Raw genomic sequence first — 17643 nt, forward strand, 5'->3', positions numbered from 1 at the left:
CCCCTCCTCCCCAGCTCCTTGAGACCCTTTCGGGTGAGTAGTCGCGCTTAACAAACACATGATTGATTGAAGATTGATATATTCCTCCACAGAGGACAGCACAGGATCCTCTCCAGACACATTCTCAGCATCTCCTCTGTACCTGTCCCCTCCAGCACTGCAGTCAAATATATGCATTGCTGTGTCATTGTGGTAACTAGACAATATGTGCATGGCTGCAGCAGTAAATTAAATATAGTGTTCCGTGAACTGAAGGGAACTATTCTGAGCAGAGGAAGCTAGCTCCAGGTACTGATCCACACACAGAAGTGTACATTCAAGTTTTTTTACAATGATCTGTTCAACGTAGTTTGATGTACATGTTAGGTAACAGTGTAAGTAAACTCGGGGAAAACTGCAGTAAGAAATTCACACAGACAGGAAGTATGAAATATTGTATAAGAGAAATAACAAAGATTATCACAACTGTATGGTATTCAAGTTTAATAAAATAGAAAACATATATATCAGTATGAATATATGTACATAATATGATACATTAATTGTTTTGCTACATAACTGTTCTGTGTCATATTATGCAGGAAATGTTGTGGGAAATGTATCTTTGTTAGGAAATTAGGGGAAAAAAAAGAAAAATACCTGATTAATTTGTTAGCATCCATTTGATATCTTTATTGCCAGTATCAAGCGTACTCTTTTACAACCAACAGCAGAAAAACATTGTCATGAATAAATAGTAGATGTTATTGTCTCATAAAAAAAAAAAAAAAATTACAATTTATATAAAAAACATTAATTACAACACTTCACACAGCAATACATTAATCGCAGTCAAGGTAAATCCATGTTAAAATAAAATAAGTATTGGCATAGTGAGTAGGTCTCGCCTTTGGTACCTTATAAGTGTTTAGCCAGAACCATTGGCTTTGCTAATGTCTTTAATCTATGTTATAGAGCAGTGTGTTGGAAAATGATAATAAAACTTTTTTTTAAAAGCATTATTTATAACTGAACAACCCTATTAAAAGAATTAACATAAAGAATGTCTTCCAGTTCTTTGGTCCTTGTAATGCTGGCAACTTCTTCCTCAAATGTTTGTTTGTAATAGTTTTTTTTTTGTTATGGGGGGACATAAACAATGAGATGGTGGATGTTAGGAAATAGTACTTGAATTGCAACATGAGAATCGGACACGGACACTAAGGTAGAATCAACAGATGCCAGATTCCGAAGGCAGAGTGAGGTGGTGTTGAGTGATGCTGAGGTGTTGCTGAGGTACTAGTATGGAGGTGGTGCGCCAGTGAAGCTGAGTGACACTGAGGTGGTGCTGAGTGATGCTGAGGTTATGCTGAGTGATGCTGACTTGGTGCTGTGCTGAGGTGATGCTGCGCTGATGCTGAGGTGGTGCTGTGTTGGTGCTGAATTGCTGCTGAGTTGGGGCTGACCTGGTGCTCAGTTGGTTCTGAGTTGGTGCTGTGCTGAGGTGATGATGCGCTGATGCTGAGGTGGTGCTGCGCTGATGCTGAACTGCTGCTGAGGTGGGGCTGCACTGGTAATTTGAACACTAAGACTTAAATTAGGCCCTAATTTTGGACAGTTTTTTTCTGTGTAGGGTACTTGCAATAACGTGATATTTACAACTAGGTTAGAGAGATAAATGATGTCTGATAGAACACCTCTAGAACTCTTAGACTGTTACCCTGATTGGCGTCACCCAGCAGAAGCTTTCTGCAGAAGCTGACTCCGCCCCCTCCACCTCACCTATGAGACACATGTATTTTCAATCCTGCTCCGGACAAACAGTGTGATTCTGTGCAGCAATCTACCCAATCATAGAATTCTTTAACTGTTAGCCTGATCACCCTCACCCAACAAAAGCTTTCTGCAGAAACTGGCTCCGCCCCATCTGCCTTACCTACAAGACACATTTATTTTCATCTGCACAATTGATCTATACGAAGCTCCTTTAATTTATAAATAAAAACAGTGCAGCGTAAGTGAAATGGGTGCAGCATTGAGACAGACGCACAGAAGACTGTACATTATACATGTCGGGCTGAGCCTCTGCTGTAGTGAAGGAATGAAAGCTTTGAAATTAATGTTACCATTACGTTTTACCCAGCCTGTTTATAATGAAATGCTATAGTCAACATAATGTTCATCCACACAATTGGTCTGCAAGATGCCTCGTCAATCTATAAACAAAAATAGCGTGTCGTAAGTTAAACGGGCGCAGGGCTGTGACAGACAAACAAAACAAGTTCACTTATAAAAAGTGCTTGTTCGCAATAAAAAACAAAAGTCCTAAGATACTTGCTACAAAGACAAAAGTAGAGGAGGACAAGTCCTTCGATGATACTCCATGGCAGTTAACAATTTGAGAAAAAGGTGGGACAAACATGGAACATTAACCACTTAGAAGCAATGTTTTTTAAAGGAGATAAGCATTAGTGAGTCAAAAGCTGTGGGCAGGGTCTAAGCCAACAGAATAAATACAGCATGTCTAGAAGAATGCGCATGTGCGTGCACTAGGCACGACCTAAAAATATAGTGATTGGCTATAAACATTTACAAGTCTGTAAAAATTAGCTTCTAAAAAGATATCTATCATTGTGCAAACAATTGTGCAAAGTAACTCTAAAGTGCTTCAGTAGTAACAATCTGTGCTAAAATATTAGGAACAATGGACTTAGAATCCGCTCTACAGAAATTATTGTAAATTGACATTTAAGGTGCTTCGGTAAATACAAGCTGATTTAGAATGTTAAAAGCAATGAGTCCAGAATCCGCTCGATACAGCCCCTATTTGTCACAGATTTAGAAATTTCAAGATTTGATCAAAATACAACAATTCCTACCTTGCAAGTAGCACTAAGGTGATATACCTCCTCTCCGGGGTAATCCATAAATATTATGAAACTAATTTCAACATTTTATCCACCAAAAGTAAGAAGTTGACAAATCGACAAGAGGGATTTATCTGCCAGATAAGCAAAGCATAATGGCTTGACTGCATGTTCTCACACCGATTCAATAGATAAGGGTTTCAACAAAGATCGTCAGACTTGGAGAAGACAATGTCAGACAAGGACTATATACAATAAAAGTTCTTTTGACTAGGCACACAGTCTGTAACAGTTTGTTGCCTATTGTTGTACCCACCTTGGAGTGCCATCCTCAGTTGAGTACCTGCCAACTTGCGAAATAAATCCCTCATATCGTGGGCAATGTGCCCGTAAATAAAGCAGAACCTCAAGCTTTTTAAATTAATTAATTACAGTCCAAACATGCTTTTTTGCAGCTACGGACTCTTTATCCGATGGCAGATAGTGGAAGGTATAAAAGCATACTGATAAATTAGATCTCCAAACACTTGGAATATCATGATTCGCAAGTTCTTGCCAGCACAAATTGGCTAAAGAGCCGAGTTCAAGTAAAAACAGGACATGCAGACATTTTAAAAAGACAGCCTGTTTTACTAGAATTTGACTTTGTAGACCAAACTCCAATTTCAGCATGGGCTATGTTCTTGGGGATCTTAAAGACAGATTTAAAAGCCTTAATTTGTAGCTGCTCCAATAATTTGGCATCCAGACCTAGAAAGATTACAGAGCCATAGGCTAATGTAGCAACCAGTTTTGCCTTCATGATTTTTACTAAATGCTCATAGCTAGGGCATGATAGCTTGTCACGCAAGGTTCTAAAAGCAAAGATGAGAGAAGCAGTTTTAGCCCTTAACATTTTAAAATGGCCCTTAAACAACACTCTGTCATCAAATACAATTCCTAGATATTTGTAAGACCTGACTTATTCAATCGCCAATCCATGTACTTTCCATTCTCTGCTCTCAGTCTAAGTCGCCCTATTGACATTATTTTAGTTTTCTTTCAAATTAACCTTAGGTGGTTTGCTGTTATATAAATAAATAGGCACCTCCAGACCTTTTCTTTCTCCAGGAATTACTTTAAAGTTATTTTAATAAATAATAAATAACCCCATGACCTCCCCTGCAGGAAGCACTTTCAAGTGGTTTCCATAAATAATACGTAACCCTAAAAAACCCTACTGGAAGTACTTTCAAGTGTTATCCATAACGAATAGGTAGCCCTAGGCCACCTAACAGGATCTACTTAGAAGGGATTTCATGATATAGTCAGTAACCACTGGAGCCTCCAGAAAGTATACTTTGAAGTGATTTATTTTTATAATATGTAACCCCTGGGCCCTGCAGGAAGTACTTTGAAACCGTTTCTTGATATAATATACATAGCCACTGGACCCTGCAGGAAGCACTTTGAAGTGCTTTCTTGGCATAATAATTAACCTCTGGACCCTGCAGGAAGTGCTTTGAAATGGTTTATTGATATAATACGTAACCACTGGACCCTGCAGGAAGTACTGTGAAGAGTTTTTTTGTAATATTAGCAACCACTGGACCCTGCAGGAAGTACTGTGAAGCGTTTTTTTGTAATATTAGTAACCATTGGACCCTGCAGGAAGTACTTTGCAGCGTTTTTTGTAATATTAGTAACCATTGGACCCTGCAGGAAGTACTTTGAAGCGGTTTATTGTTACAATACATAACCCCAGGCCACCTACAGGAAATACTTTGAAGCGGTTTCTTGATATAATGTGTAACCACTGGACACCCGGCAGGGAGTTCTTTGAAGCAGTTTCTTGATATAATCCGTAACCAGTGGACCGTCCAGGAAGTACTTTGAAGCAGTTTCTTGTTACAATATATAACCCAAGGCCACCTTACAGGAAATACTTTGAAGCGGTTTCTTGATATAATGTGTAACCACTGGACACCCGGCAGGGAGCACTTTGAAGCAGTTTCTTGATATAATCCGTAACCAGTGGACCCTCCAGGAAGTACTTTGAAGCAGTTTCTTGTTACAATACATAACCCCAGGCCACCTTACAGGAAATACTTTGAAGCGGTTTCTTGATATAATGTGTAACCACTGGACACTCGGCAGGGAGCAATTTGAAGCAGTTTCTTGTTACAACACGTAATCACTAGGCACCCTGTAGGAAGTACTTTGAAGGAGTTTTGTGTTATAATACTTAACCACTGGACACTCTGCAGAAAGTACTTTGAATAGGTTTCCATAAGTACTACATTCTCCTGCCCACACTAATGGGTGGTACTTTGAAGCAATTTCCAGAAAAAATAAGCAAATAAACTCGGCCCTACTGCAGAAATCAATTTAAAGAGGTTTTCATAAATAATACAGAAACACGGGGCACCCTTATGGAAGTACTCTTGAAGCAATCTACATAAGCAATACGATCCCATAGACACCCTAACCGTAATTGCTTTGAAGAAATGTTCATAAGTTCTACATACTCCATGCTATCCTAACATAAAGTATTTTAAAACAATTTCCTGAAATAACAAACCCAGGCCACCCTGCAGGATGCACTTTTAAGCATTTTTCAAAAATATCATGTTACACCAGGCAACCCTGCAGAAGGTACTTTGCAGTGGTTTAGTACTGCATCATTTAATCACACATGAATAAAAGACCCAACATGCCCTGCGCAACAAAGTCAAAGTGTAATTGCCCCCCACGATCCTTTGTTCGTAGTTCCATGTTCATCTGCCGAATGCAGCCATCTTCTGCTTTACGGCCAGGACCTGTATTGTGAGGTGCGCTGAAGTGTCCTTCAAAAATCCGACGGGAACTCTGGTTGCTGCCAGTTCTATTCAACTATAAGAAAACAGATATATTCGATAAATACAATGAACAATGGGGAAATACAATATGATTTCATATAACCACAAGAAGCCATGGGGTTTACTCTGCTTTTTAATTCACTAAGAATGAGGGCTCGATTTATATATTATATGGTATGTATACTCCGTTGCAATGGAGTATATATACTGGTAATATGAAGGTCCGCCCGGCCGATTTAAATATGGGCAGTGCTTCAGTTTGGACATGGAGGACAATGTGTCTGCCATGGCCAAACTTCTCCAAGAGCCCTGTGGAGTAAGGGTCGTCGGATAGACGAACAGGTAGTCAGTTACAGTAAAATCGTTATAATGCTCCACCCGCAATGGGAGAAGACTCCCATGGTGAGGGGAATATTATATTTATTTTCCAAAAGAAAATCCTGTTTTGGTATTTTCTTTTTGAAAAGAAAGAATGACTACTGTGTGCTACAGGGCTTCACCCTGCTGCTGCAGCCTGTTGCACAGACTAATATGCATTGCCAGGAACTGCAGTCACGGTGGTGTGTCAATGATTTTATAAATGACCGCCTGCTTGGCGGTCATTTATAAATTCGGTGGGCAGCCTCTCCATAATTTACTCTGTCCCTATGGTGGAATGGCGGTCCGCCTACTGTCAATTAAATCGAGTCCTAAGCTACTTACCCTCAATAACAATGTTTCTGATAAGATTCTCTACCTACCTGCAGATTGCTTACCTGATAAATCGCTAAAGGTTTCAGAATGGATCGGGAAAAGTTGAAATTGCTACCCTGTGCTGGTAAGTGGCGCCACAACTCCACCTGTACTTCCCCAGCCATATCTACAAGGAACATTGTATGTCACTGCCCGGCACAGTTCAATCCTTCTAAGAACAGGGAGGTGGTCATCAAGGAATATTAAGGTAGATAGAGTATCCACTAGAAGCACTGTTACCAAAAGTAATTAACCTACCCTTTTGATGGATTCTTCCATTTGCAGACTACTCTCCTGACAAATCAATACCAAAGCAGTAAAGCCACAGGAGGAGGGTCTGAGGAGAAGACTACACAAGGAAGAACCATGCCTTAAAGGTTTACTCCATAGTAGCCATTAACAGCTAACGTTATGTGCTTGGTCAGTCTGAAACAGCAGCAGACAGACAGGAAAGAAAATAGTTTGGCCAAAGTACAACGAAAATGGAGATGTACCCCTGTAAGGTGAAATGTCCAGACAGTTGGTACAGGTACACTTTCAGGAGAAGAAGCCTCTTTCTCCTCACACACCTATCCACTATGGTGATGCAATAAATAGTATGATTGGAGGAGTTTGGAAATGTGAAGAAAACTGCTGCTTCTGCTCTTGTGATCCCTTGATGGCTCAATGTCTCTTGCATTCACAGGCAGGGATAGATGGCTGATGACCAGGACATATGTACTGACAATGCTTACCTATGTCATCTAAAACTAGAAGGGTCTGATCGCCAAAAAGGCGAGAACCTACAAAGGTTGTACCCAACACATATGCCTTAACATCTCCATGAAGCTTAATTGACTGCAACCAATCATGACTAATAAAGTCCATAGAATAGTCCTTAGACCTTGCCACCAAGTCTATGGTGTGTGAAAACAAGACTTAGCAGGCTGCCTACCACCCTAAAGCCACCTTGAACAACTTCAGCAAAGTGTCTCCTAACATGGAGGGTGAACCATGATCTATGCATGATCTATGCTAACTTCCAAAGAGCATGGCAATAGAATTCTAATAAGAATGTAGCATTGTAGGTACAAAAAGCTAGCCCCCCCAAAGAAAACAACTTCCTCCCAATCAACTCCATCCACTGAAACTCTTTCTCAGACAGAGATGAGGGAAAGGAGTCTCCATTAATTCCTGTTCAGACAGACACCCATAGACAGAGAAAGTGTTTGTCAATCTTATTAACTGTCAAAGGCAGTTCTAGTGACTTTACCTCATTGCCGAAGAGCTTCTTAAAAGACAGAAACTCCTCCAGGAGTACTACCAGGTTGCCATCAGGGATATTCTCAGAAGAAACATTAAAGTCAGTAGGGATCTGGAGTCTCAAAAAGAGGCCTATTCACAGTACTGAAGAAGAGTATATCGGTCTGCCCACTACTGAACTTCTGGACAAGAAAGTCCTTGATAAAAAACCTGAGCAAGGCCCCTGGGAGGTCCTTCCTGGTGTCCAATTCCAGTCCTACCCAGAAAATGCTCAAAACAGCATACAAGCAAGTGCTGTAGACAATGTTGGCATTGGTATCAATGCTGAAACAAGGGTGAGCCTTCGGCAGTGAATGAGTGACTGCCAGCATAGAAAAAGCATCACAAGTAGCAGCAGAGCCAAACATGCAGTTGTGTTGGGGCTGGAAGGCGCACAAGACGAAGCCCGAGAGGGGCAGAACATATCGATCAAAGCCTAGATGAAACCTGCCACTTGAGTGGGTTAGTGTCAGAGGCTGGAAGTAGCTGGAAGGGAATCCAGCACTGCCAAACAATTAGCCAGAATGAGCCAGGAATTGACTTTGGGCTCATGCCCCCCAAAGTATTACATAGTACAAAGGACCATGTTGAGGCCATGTCCACCAAAGTATTACATATTACAAATGACAATGTTGTGAAGATCTGGCCCCCAACCAGGAGCAATGTTGATATGAAGATGAGTGCTCTGTTCGACATATATTAAACTTGGAACGGTAGGACTTCCTTGGGCTTGAGGAAGACACTTCAGTCTGTATGAATGTGACCTGACAAGAAGTAGACTTCGATTTTCATCATCACTTCTGGATGGGAAAGATTTTCCCTGTAGCTCTTTGACAGACATCAAAGGCAAGAAGCCACAAGTGGAAGTGGTTCTAGAGGCATGCGCAGGGTCCAGTCCCCAACAGTAAGTATTGCAGGGGCCTAAAGTGGAACTTCTAAAGTGGCTAGAACAGGATTTATGACAACCTGGCCTTCTATTTGGTGAAATGTGGTCATAAAAAAACTACAAAATAAACATTTTAGAAAGAATAGAATTGAGAGCAGCCCCGGATCCATGCCATAGCATGTGAAGGAAAATTAACTGACACTGGAGCACAGGGTGTTATCATAAATGACTCCATGATGTCATGTGCGTGGAGTCCCCGATGTAGAGTTGTGGTCGTAGTCACACATAACAGTGCAGGGGAGCTATTTCAACTGTCCTGGATCCAGTCTGGTGCCTCTGGAGCATCATTAGCTGAGGAACCTGCAGGAATAAATATATATCAGAAATGCAGACTTTTTCGCATGCAAGTTTTGCATGTGATGGATACTCTTACCACCTTATTTCAAGTGCCATATGATAAAACGTACTTATAGAAAGGCAGACAAGAGTCCACCGAACTCTTAATCAGACACTTAGATTAAGTTTGGAGACAACACACTCCACAATTATTTAAATGTAACATCTACTTGGATGTTTACAAATAAGTTTGTTGGCTAGAGAGCTTGTGGGCATGGCTACCATTCCCCTACTATTTGCGCCTAGTGGATATGTAGACTTGGCCACAGAACTGTATCCCAAAAATCAGACGGAACACAGATGAAACATATTAGAAGAATGCGACTGCCACACAACTTTCCACCTGAACAAGGATTAGCAAGTCACTTTGGTATTTAAGACCGTGCACTATGTTATGTTATTTCAAAATTATTTGAAGAGTGCACGGACACCAGTTGGTTTCTTGGCCCTATATATAGGAGTAGCCTGAGTCCTGGTGAGTTACTCATATGCCTGAGTGAACAGCTGTGTCTTAAGGAGTTTCCTGAATCTTGGCAGGTCAGTACAGGATCTGATGTCAAGGGATAAGGCATTCCAGAAACAGGGGGCTAGCACCGCAAATCTGCTACTGCCTGGCAGAATCGATTTATAGGACGATGTGACCAGAAGGTTCATGTGCAGATTGTGGGTGGGTATGAGACAAATTCTGGGCAAATGCCATGCAAGGATTTGAAAATGAGGCCCCCAATTTGGAAGGCACAGCGTTATGATATTGGGAGCCAATGTAGCTTCCTCATAAGTTGCAATCTGGGCTGATGAAAAATCAGTCTTGCGGCCTGGTTCTGCACAAGTTGCAGTCTTTTGACTAGATATAGCTGCAGACCAAAGTACAGTGAGTTAGCGTAGTCTATGTGAGAAATGACCAGAGCTAGAACTGCCTGCACCAGTGCTGCCCTAGTAAAAAGTCTGCTGATTTTCCTTATCTTCCGCAAATGAAAGAAACAGGTAGAGACTGCTGTTCCAATCTGGGACTTTATGGCTAGGTCGCAGTTGGTTATGACCCCGAAGCTCTCAGCTGAGGAGGATGGGTTTGGGGAGAGCCCAGCTCAGGTGGTCAGTAGTGTGAGCTCGAGGGATTTCGAGCACTTCCTAGCAGGATCAGCTCGGTTTTGTCTGGGTTTACCTTTAAGTGGGTGCTGTTCATCCAGCTATCCACTATCTGTCATAAGAATAATTTCCTGCCCACTGGGTAATATCTGCAAACTATGGAACATAGAAGTGAGCCTGAAGTTCAGAGGGGCAACATCTGGAGAATACCCTTTAGTGGACCATAAAACTGAGACCTGGAGATTAGATGCTTGATAGCTGGCGTATACCTACACTTAACCATAAAAATAAGACCTGGAGATTAGAGGTGCCATAGCAGGAGGATAATCGTGATCAACCTTAGAATATTGTCCTGAAATCAGAGGAAGCACAGCTGAAGGATACTTTTACTTGACCACAGAAGTGAGTTCTTAAAATCTGATGAGTCACAGCTGGAGGATACCCATACTTGACCATAGAATTGTATGATGGAGATCAGAGGGATATGGCTGGTGGATACCCATACTGAACCATAGACCTGGGTCCTGAAGATCAAAGGAGCCCCATGAGAATATACCTTACTCAACTACAGAACTAGGACCTCAAGCTCCGAAGGGCCACAGTGAGGATACTCCTGCTTGACTACAGAACTGAGTTCTTGAGATTAGATTGGTCGCACATGGAGGATTCCCATACTCAACCATAGAATTGCGTGATGGAGTTCAGAGGGACTACAGCAGGCTGGTATCCATACTTAACCATATACCTGAGTCCTGAGGATCAGATGGGCCGCAGCTGGACGATACCCATACTCGACCACAGAACCACGTCCTGGAGATCAGAGGGACCACACAGGGTTACAAGAGTATACCTTACTGGACCACAGGACTATGTCCTGAAGACTAAAGAAGCTGTAGTGGAAGGATACCTATACTCAACCACAGAACTTTGCCCTGGAGATCAGAGTGGCCACACAGGATTACAAAAGTATACCTGCAGAAGAAAAGAAGAGGAAGGACCGTACAGCCATGCCGAAGCTAACAAGAGGAGGACGCCCACTGACTTGGCCCCAGCCATACCGGCCTTTCCCCACCTCGAACCTGCTCCAGCAAAATCATGGTGTGTCCTGCAGCCAGCAACCTCGACAAACCCAGAGGACCTACCTGCCTTCAATACCAAAGACTCTGCCTCCCGTGAACACCGGATTTGTTCAAACAACAGACTCCAGTTCCGCAAGGATCCGCAGGTCTGCACCACTCTGCACCTGAAGCCCACAGCCTGAGTTCGAGTGGCCCAACACCGAGAGGAAGTCCCCCCGGCGATCCTTACCCAAGATCCGGCGACCCCTGACCTGCCTCAAGCCTCCAGCCGACGCCTGCAGCCTGAAACCGGAAGGTCCCCCAAACCGCGACCAGGAGCTGGTAAGAAGATCCAACCCTAAAAGGCACCCCTGCATCCGACGCCCCCGGCCTTGGGTGGCTCAATTGACGGGGCCTAACCAACCCCCAAAATCCCAACTTACCTCTCTAAGTGGTGGTCGCACACGGAAAACCTTTGTCCCAGAGCCTGCAGGGCTTTTGCAAACGGGATACTCCCCATTGAAAACTACAGGGCTTCCGATGCCAAAACAGCACTCTGAACATGGCCGCCCCAGTGCCACTGAGGGTGCATCTTTTGTGCTGGCCTAAACCCCCATTTGCCCTAAGCTTAAGTCCAGGAGCTTTGCTCCCACAACCCAGTGGTCTGCTCGTCAGCAGCCACCAACCGGAGGCCCTCTAGCCCCCATTGCATAACATTGGGACTCTGCACCCGGCCGCCCTAGTGCTGACTGAGTGTGTGCAACAAATCCTTAACATTGTCCTCTGATAAAGCCTTACTGCACAACCACACTACCACAAAGAGAGAGTGAGGGGCTTTCTACTTTACCTCTGACTACCTTTTGGGTTCCACTCGACTCTGTGCACACTAAACCTCACTTTGGTATAGTATATACAGAGCCAGCTACCTACATCTGACAATTGGGAATCAGGGCTGCATCCTTGCAGTGGCTAGGAGGAGAAGGAAGAGGAGAGGGAAGGGAAGGGAACAGTAAGGTTCCAGTGTTTCCCCTGCCCTGTCATCTATATTGTTTGTACAGTGTGTTTGCCTGCTGTTGTTGCTAATGGAAGGATTACTGCTGATGGCCATAAAAGGAAAAATCTCTTGAGAAGACATTAAGGGCCATATATAGGTAGCAACACATTTAGCGATTCATAAATACTGAATTTTACAGATTTGGTATTTATGAATCGGTAAATGTGATGTAGGTAATGATTTGGTAAATTTTACCGAATCGGAAAAATTCGGTAAATATGAATCGGTATTTACCGATTCGGTAATGGGGCATACCTTCCCATTGATTCCTATGGGCCTGGAGGCCCATAGGAATCAATGGGAAGCCAGTCACCATTACCGATTCGGTAAATACCGATTCGGTAATGGGGGGAGCATATACAAGGGTGGCAGGGTGTCACATTGACACCCTGTTGCACCCCTGATTCTTGCATGTGTGCACATGTGGCGCACATACATGCCCTAAGGGCATGTATGTCTGCCACATGGCACTCTTACATCTGCAAAATCTTGCGTTTTGCAAGGTATTCGTTATTTATCACCAACCTGTATTAGGTGGTAAATAACGAATTCTTAATTCTAATTTGCACTCTTTAGAGTGCTCCCTACATTCAGGATTCGGTATTTACCGATTCGGTATTTTACCGATTCGGTAATTTACCGAATCCTGAATTATGCCTCCTACATCCCAAATAGCTAAATACCGGTCGGTAACGGGATATTTACCGATTTTCGGCTGTTACCGACCGGTATTTAGCTACCTACATGAGGCCCTAAATCTCTTGAACTGGTGGTAATCTCTCTGCTGTCTCTAAAGTCCCAGGGATATTGCTGCTGTCTTACTTTCCCTGAACTTTTCTAAAGTGGAGTCAACTTTTGCCCCAAAGAGACGAGAACCATCAAACGCCAGGCCCATGAGTGTTGTCCGAACATCCTGAAAGAAACCGGAACTCGTCAGGCATGCGTTGCGACGCAAAGAAATGGACACCCCCATAGCCCTGGCAACAGAGTCTGCAGTGCCCAGGCCGACTTGATCGCTTATTTCGCTACAGCTTGTCCATCCCATATTAGCTTCAAAAAGTAGATTTACAAATGATCCAGAAGGTTAGGTAGACCCAGAGGGCGTGCACATAACGTTCAATGAGACAAGTGGCGTTTAGCTACTTGAGGGCAATGCGGAAAAGGTATTTTTCGCATGTTGTTAAATACTTTTGGATTCCCTAGCTGATGGAATACTAGGGAAAGCTCCTGGCGACAATTTCAAGGAATAAGATGCAGAATAACTAGGGTTTTCAGTGGGGGATTGGAAGAAAGGAAATATGGGCTCCCGGGTGCCAGCCTATAGCGTCTTACAATCGTCCTGTGAATTGCAGCGGAAGACGTAAACTTTTTGCAAGTCGCAAGTGTGGTCTGTGATTGCTTGATTAAAGTGGAGTAAGGGCATTTGGTATGTGATGTACTGTGCAGGACCTTTGTAAGGATGCTGACTTTTGTTTCAGAGGTTGGAACCTGAGGTCTAAAATTTCCACTGCTTTATTTATCACTGACTGATAAGTGGTGACCTCAGATGGATATAATCCAATACAGAAATACAACTCCTAAATGAAGTGACATATCCAATCCACTGGTGTCCTGTAACCCCGCAAAATCCAGGTCCAAAGCCCCATCATCTGTGTCTTGATTGGGGCCTTCGTAAAGATCAGAATCCCCAAAACAAAACATCCTTTCTTCTATGAGCTGCTGCGCCTCCTGGCATAAACATTCTCAAGGAATCTCAGCTGGGGGTAACGCTTCTGGCCGGGTTAGATGAGGTGCTGGTGGCATAGGTTGTATACCGGGGACATGGGTTGTAGTGCCGAGTGTAGCACTGAAGGAGCCGTTTGAGTTGTTGGACAGGTAAGTGGGTCTGGCGCCGAAGTTAAAGATCTTGATGGAAGGCAGCAGGTATCATAAGACTTGTATGCGGCATAGGAGCCCAGGTTACCAGTGGCAGCGGGAGGAAAGGATCCAGTCATAGGCAACGGGAGGGCACTGAAAGTGTATACCATCGGAACTATGAGGCCAGTCAGCACTCCACAGAGGAACATGCTTCTTCTGAACATGTTGCACATAGAGTTCAGAAATATTGCTGGATCTTTTCCAGGGGTGGGAAATGCTGGAAAGGGCTGACCAGGCTGAGGAAACTGGATGGGCGCCACAGGTAGTAGTGTGGAAATCTGAAATAATTTCTGTTAGCATAAGCTGAAGCCATCTTGGTTATGGCATCCATTTTGTTGGCTTTGTAATTCTCCCATCCTATGCTGCTCAACTTTTTCCCTGCCTGTGCTGTCTGTTTTAGTTTACTTCCTGACTCAGCTAAAAGCAATATGCATGCTAAAGAGTTTGTAGCTGCCAGAACACCTGGTCTCAGACTCAACTGTCAATCTCTTAGTGCTGCCATAAGCACTCCTTCTCCCCCTCCCACTTTGCTGACTAAGTGATTTCCCATCTGCCCATGTTTGTCGGTAACTATTCCTGTGTAGGCCTGTACCTTCTATTTGTATCCACATGCTTACCAGTGCAGAAAAAGCTTTATATAAGGCCTATGTTCTGTGACTTCAATGTACTACCTCAGGCAGCACTTGAGAGTGCTGTGTGGACGTAGTCCCACTCATGAGTGATTAATAAACTTGTTATTTGAATTCCAGCTTCAGTGCCAATCTCTATTTTGTTGGTCTAAGGACCTGTGGACAGAGAAGGGTGACCCCTGCACCTGTGTGCTCATTGAAAAGCACATTTCCACAGTAGCATCCCCGGCACTGACGCTGAGCCCAATGTAATTGCAGGTGCAAGATGCTTTGTGGTATACTCCACTACTTTGGGCTCTGATGTGGATGGTTGAGGAAGGGTAGTGAGTCTTGGCAACTTACTTTTGGAGTGGCATCGCTCGAATTCGTGTCGCCTCTTCTTCGAAGACTTCAACAACGGCAATGTTTCTTTCTTTTGTAAATAATTTTCCAGGTAAAGAACAGACCAAGGGATCTCTACAACAAACTTAAACAACAAACTATCATCACCTTCCAGCAGGAAAGAATAGCCACTCATGGACGCTGTGAAGAAATAGTGAACTTCTATTCTCAGAAAATAATTTTTAAAAATCTCTTATCCACGTCGCAAATCAGATAACTCAGATCTCCTACTCCAATGATATACCCATCTCCATGGTAACTCCCTCTCCAGGCTCTGCCTCAGACCTGAGGAACACACAAAATCAAGGAGGAACTTCACCCATCAAAGAAGAATGCCAGCTGGTCAGAGCTCGCAGAAGGGGATGTCTACAAGATAATTGCAAACTTGAACATCACATCCCATGCCACTGATCCCCTCCCACCTTTCCTAGTACAGGCCCTCAACCACATCATCTGCCTATTCTGGACCAAAATCATCAACCCTACTTTCTCGCCAGCCTGTGATCCTCATTCCCTCCAACCAGGCCAAGTCACACCCATTCTCAAAAAACCTGGAACGGATCCTAATGACCTCAACAACTTCAAACCTGTCACCAATCTTCCTTAACTAGCAAATACAATTGAATAATACATATTGATCCAACTCATCACACGCAATGATGAATTCAACCTCCGCGACACCTTCCACTCAGGATTCAGAAAATGGAGTAGCACAGAAACATCTATGCTCAATATATCAAATGGCGTTCTCAAAAATTTAGATGAAGGTGACTCTTGCCTCTTAATCCTACTCGATCTATCAGTGGCATTTGACACAGTTAACCACCAAGCTTCATGTGAGACCCTCAAGAATCAAACTGGCATCAATGGCACGGTCTTGAGAGGACATCAAAATCAACAGTTGCCTCTCACAACCTACACCAGTTTTACAAGGAGTTCCACAAGGCTCCATCCTTGCTTTAGACTTTTTAACCTCTTCATGGAATCCCTCACAGTTGTCCTTAATTAAGCAGGTGTGAAATATCCTCTATATGACGATGACATGCACCTTTACTACGAAAAATGATCCCACAGTGACATATGCCATCTGAATTCCACACTAAACAACATACAAACCTAGCTAAGCACCAACCACCTAAAAGTGAACCCCAATAAAATCAGAATTTTTACTGTTTTTATCCAATTGCAAGCCATTGCCATTCGAAGCATGGCTCAAGAGCATGAATGCTATGAACTGTTCCCTCATAGTCTCCAACTGCGTGAAGTACCTGGGAATCATCCTAGACAAAAACATGCCAATAAAAGAACACATCAACAATTCAACCAAAGAGGCGCTCTACATCCTAACACATATCAAGAAAATCAAATTGTTTATCCTATCTGGAGACCTAAAGATTATAGTGCAATCACTTGTCCTCTTAAAAATTGATTACAACAATACCATAATCCCCTCCTACCCCTAAAAGCCAACTTGTGCCTCTAAGAACAATTCTTAAGGCAGCCACTAGAATCCTTGCAGGCACCAAAAGATTTTACTACATCACACCTGCTCTCAAGAGTCTCAATTGGCTCCCAATAGAAAGAAGATGCAACTTAAAGACAGGCTGTATCATCCACAAAGCCCTTTATACTGCAAACCCTAAATATTTAGAAAGCAAACATTTGAGAGTGGGTTGAAATCAGGCAGTAAGAAGATCCAACTCACCCCTTCTCATCCCTCCCAAACTGAAAAAAACACCCCAGAAACATTCTTTCTCAGGTAAAGCTTCTTGGATTTGGAACTCACTTCCTAAAGACCTCTGATGTAATCCTTCCTATACTTGTTTCAAACGGAACCTCAAATCACTACTGATGAACACATACTTCAACCCACTCCCTTGAGCTTCCTACACCAACAAGATCATTCGATACGCCTGACCCAATTCAGTGTTTAATCTGTCACTAGTGCCTCTGGTGGGATTATGTTGTACTTTTTGATATACATATATAATGTTGCACTGTTTTTTATTCCCTTTTGATATACTATGTCATCTTTGAATCCTTCTATTAATGCTATGGTCTTGGTTCACTCGTCTTGTAATGCGCTCTAATTCTCTTGGGTCTAGCCAGCAATATAAGAAAACTCTCAAATAAATAAACAACACCAGTGTCCTCCAACTCGCCCTGTACTTGTGTTCATCCTTTGCTCAGGCCATAAACATCTTCCGTCTCCTATATGGCCTTGGGGTGCATACTCCAAAAAAAGCCTCATGCCTTCAAATTATAGTTGGACCTATCAACAGATTTCATGAGCATCTGTGATTCACATCTGTCCTTCGCAATCCCTGCACTATTTGAATCTGAACATTTATGAAAAATAAAAACTGCACCTGAAAAATATAGAATTTGAGTCAACCATTTCGACAATCTCCTGAGATTTGGGATCTGGATTTGCGTTTATGACGTGAAAAAAAAGGAAATGCGCCAGTCCTCCGACAGGGGCACTTTATGGCATGACGCTTCCGGCATCGAAGTGGAGCCGGCTCCCCCTGCTGGCGTGG

General features: G+C 43.1%; 1 protein-coding gene across 1 annotated transcript in view; it reads right to left on the reverse strand.

Annotated features, from left to right (window-relative positions):
- Positions 1–571: 571 nt before the first annotated feature.
- The window catches only part of LOC146859199 (uncharacterized), a 75855-nt gene continuing 58783 nt past the window's right edge, over positions 572–17643 (reverse strand). The window contains exon 3 of the mRNA XM_085649881.1: positions 572–5717. Within this exon, the coding sequence (XP_085506007.1) occupies positions 5710–5717 (8 nt within the window). The 3' untranslated portion in view covers positions 572–5709. The remainder of the gene's footprint in view (positions 5718–17643) is intronic.

Source organism: Triturus cristatus, chromosome 3_2 (genome assembly GCF_964204655.1).
Source record: "Triturus cristatus chromosome 3_2, aTriCri1.1, whole genome shotgun sequence".
Classification (NCBI taxonomy): Eukaryota; Metazoa; Chordata; class Amphibia; order Caudata; family Salamandridae; genus Triturus; species Triturus cristatus.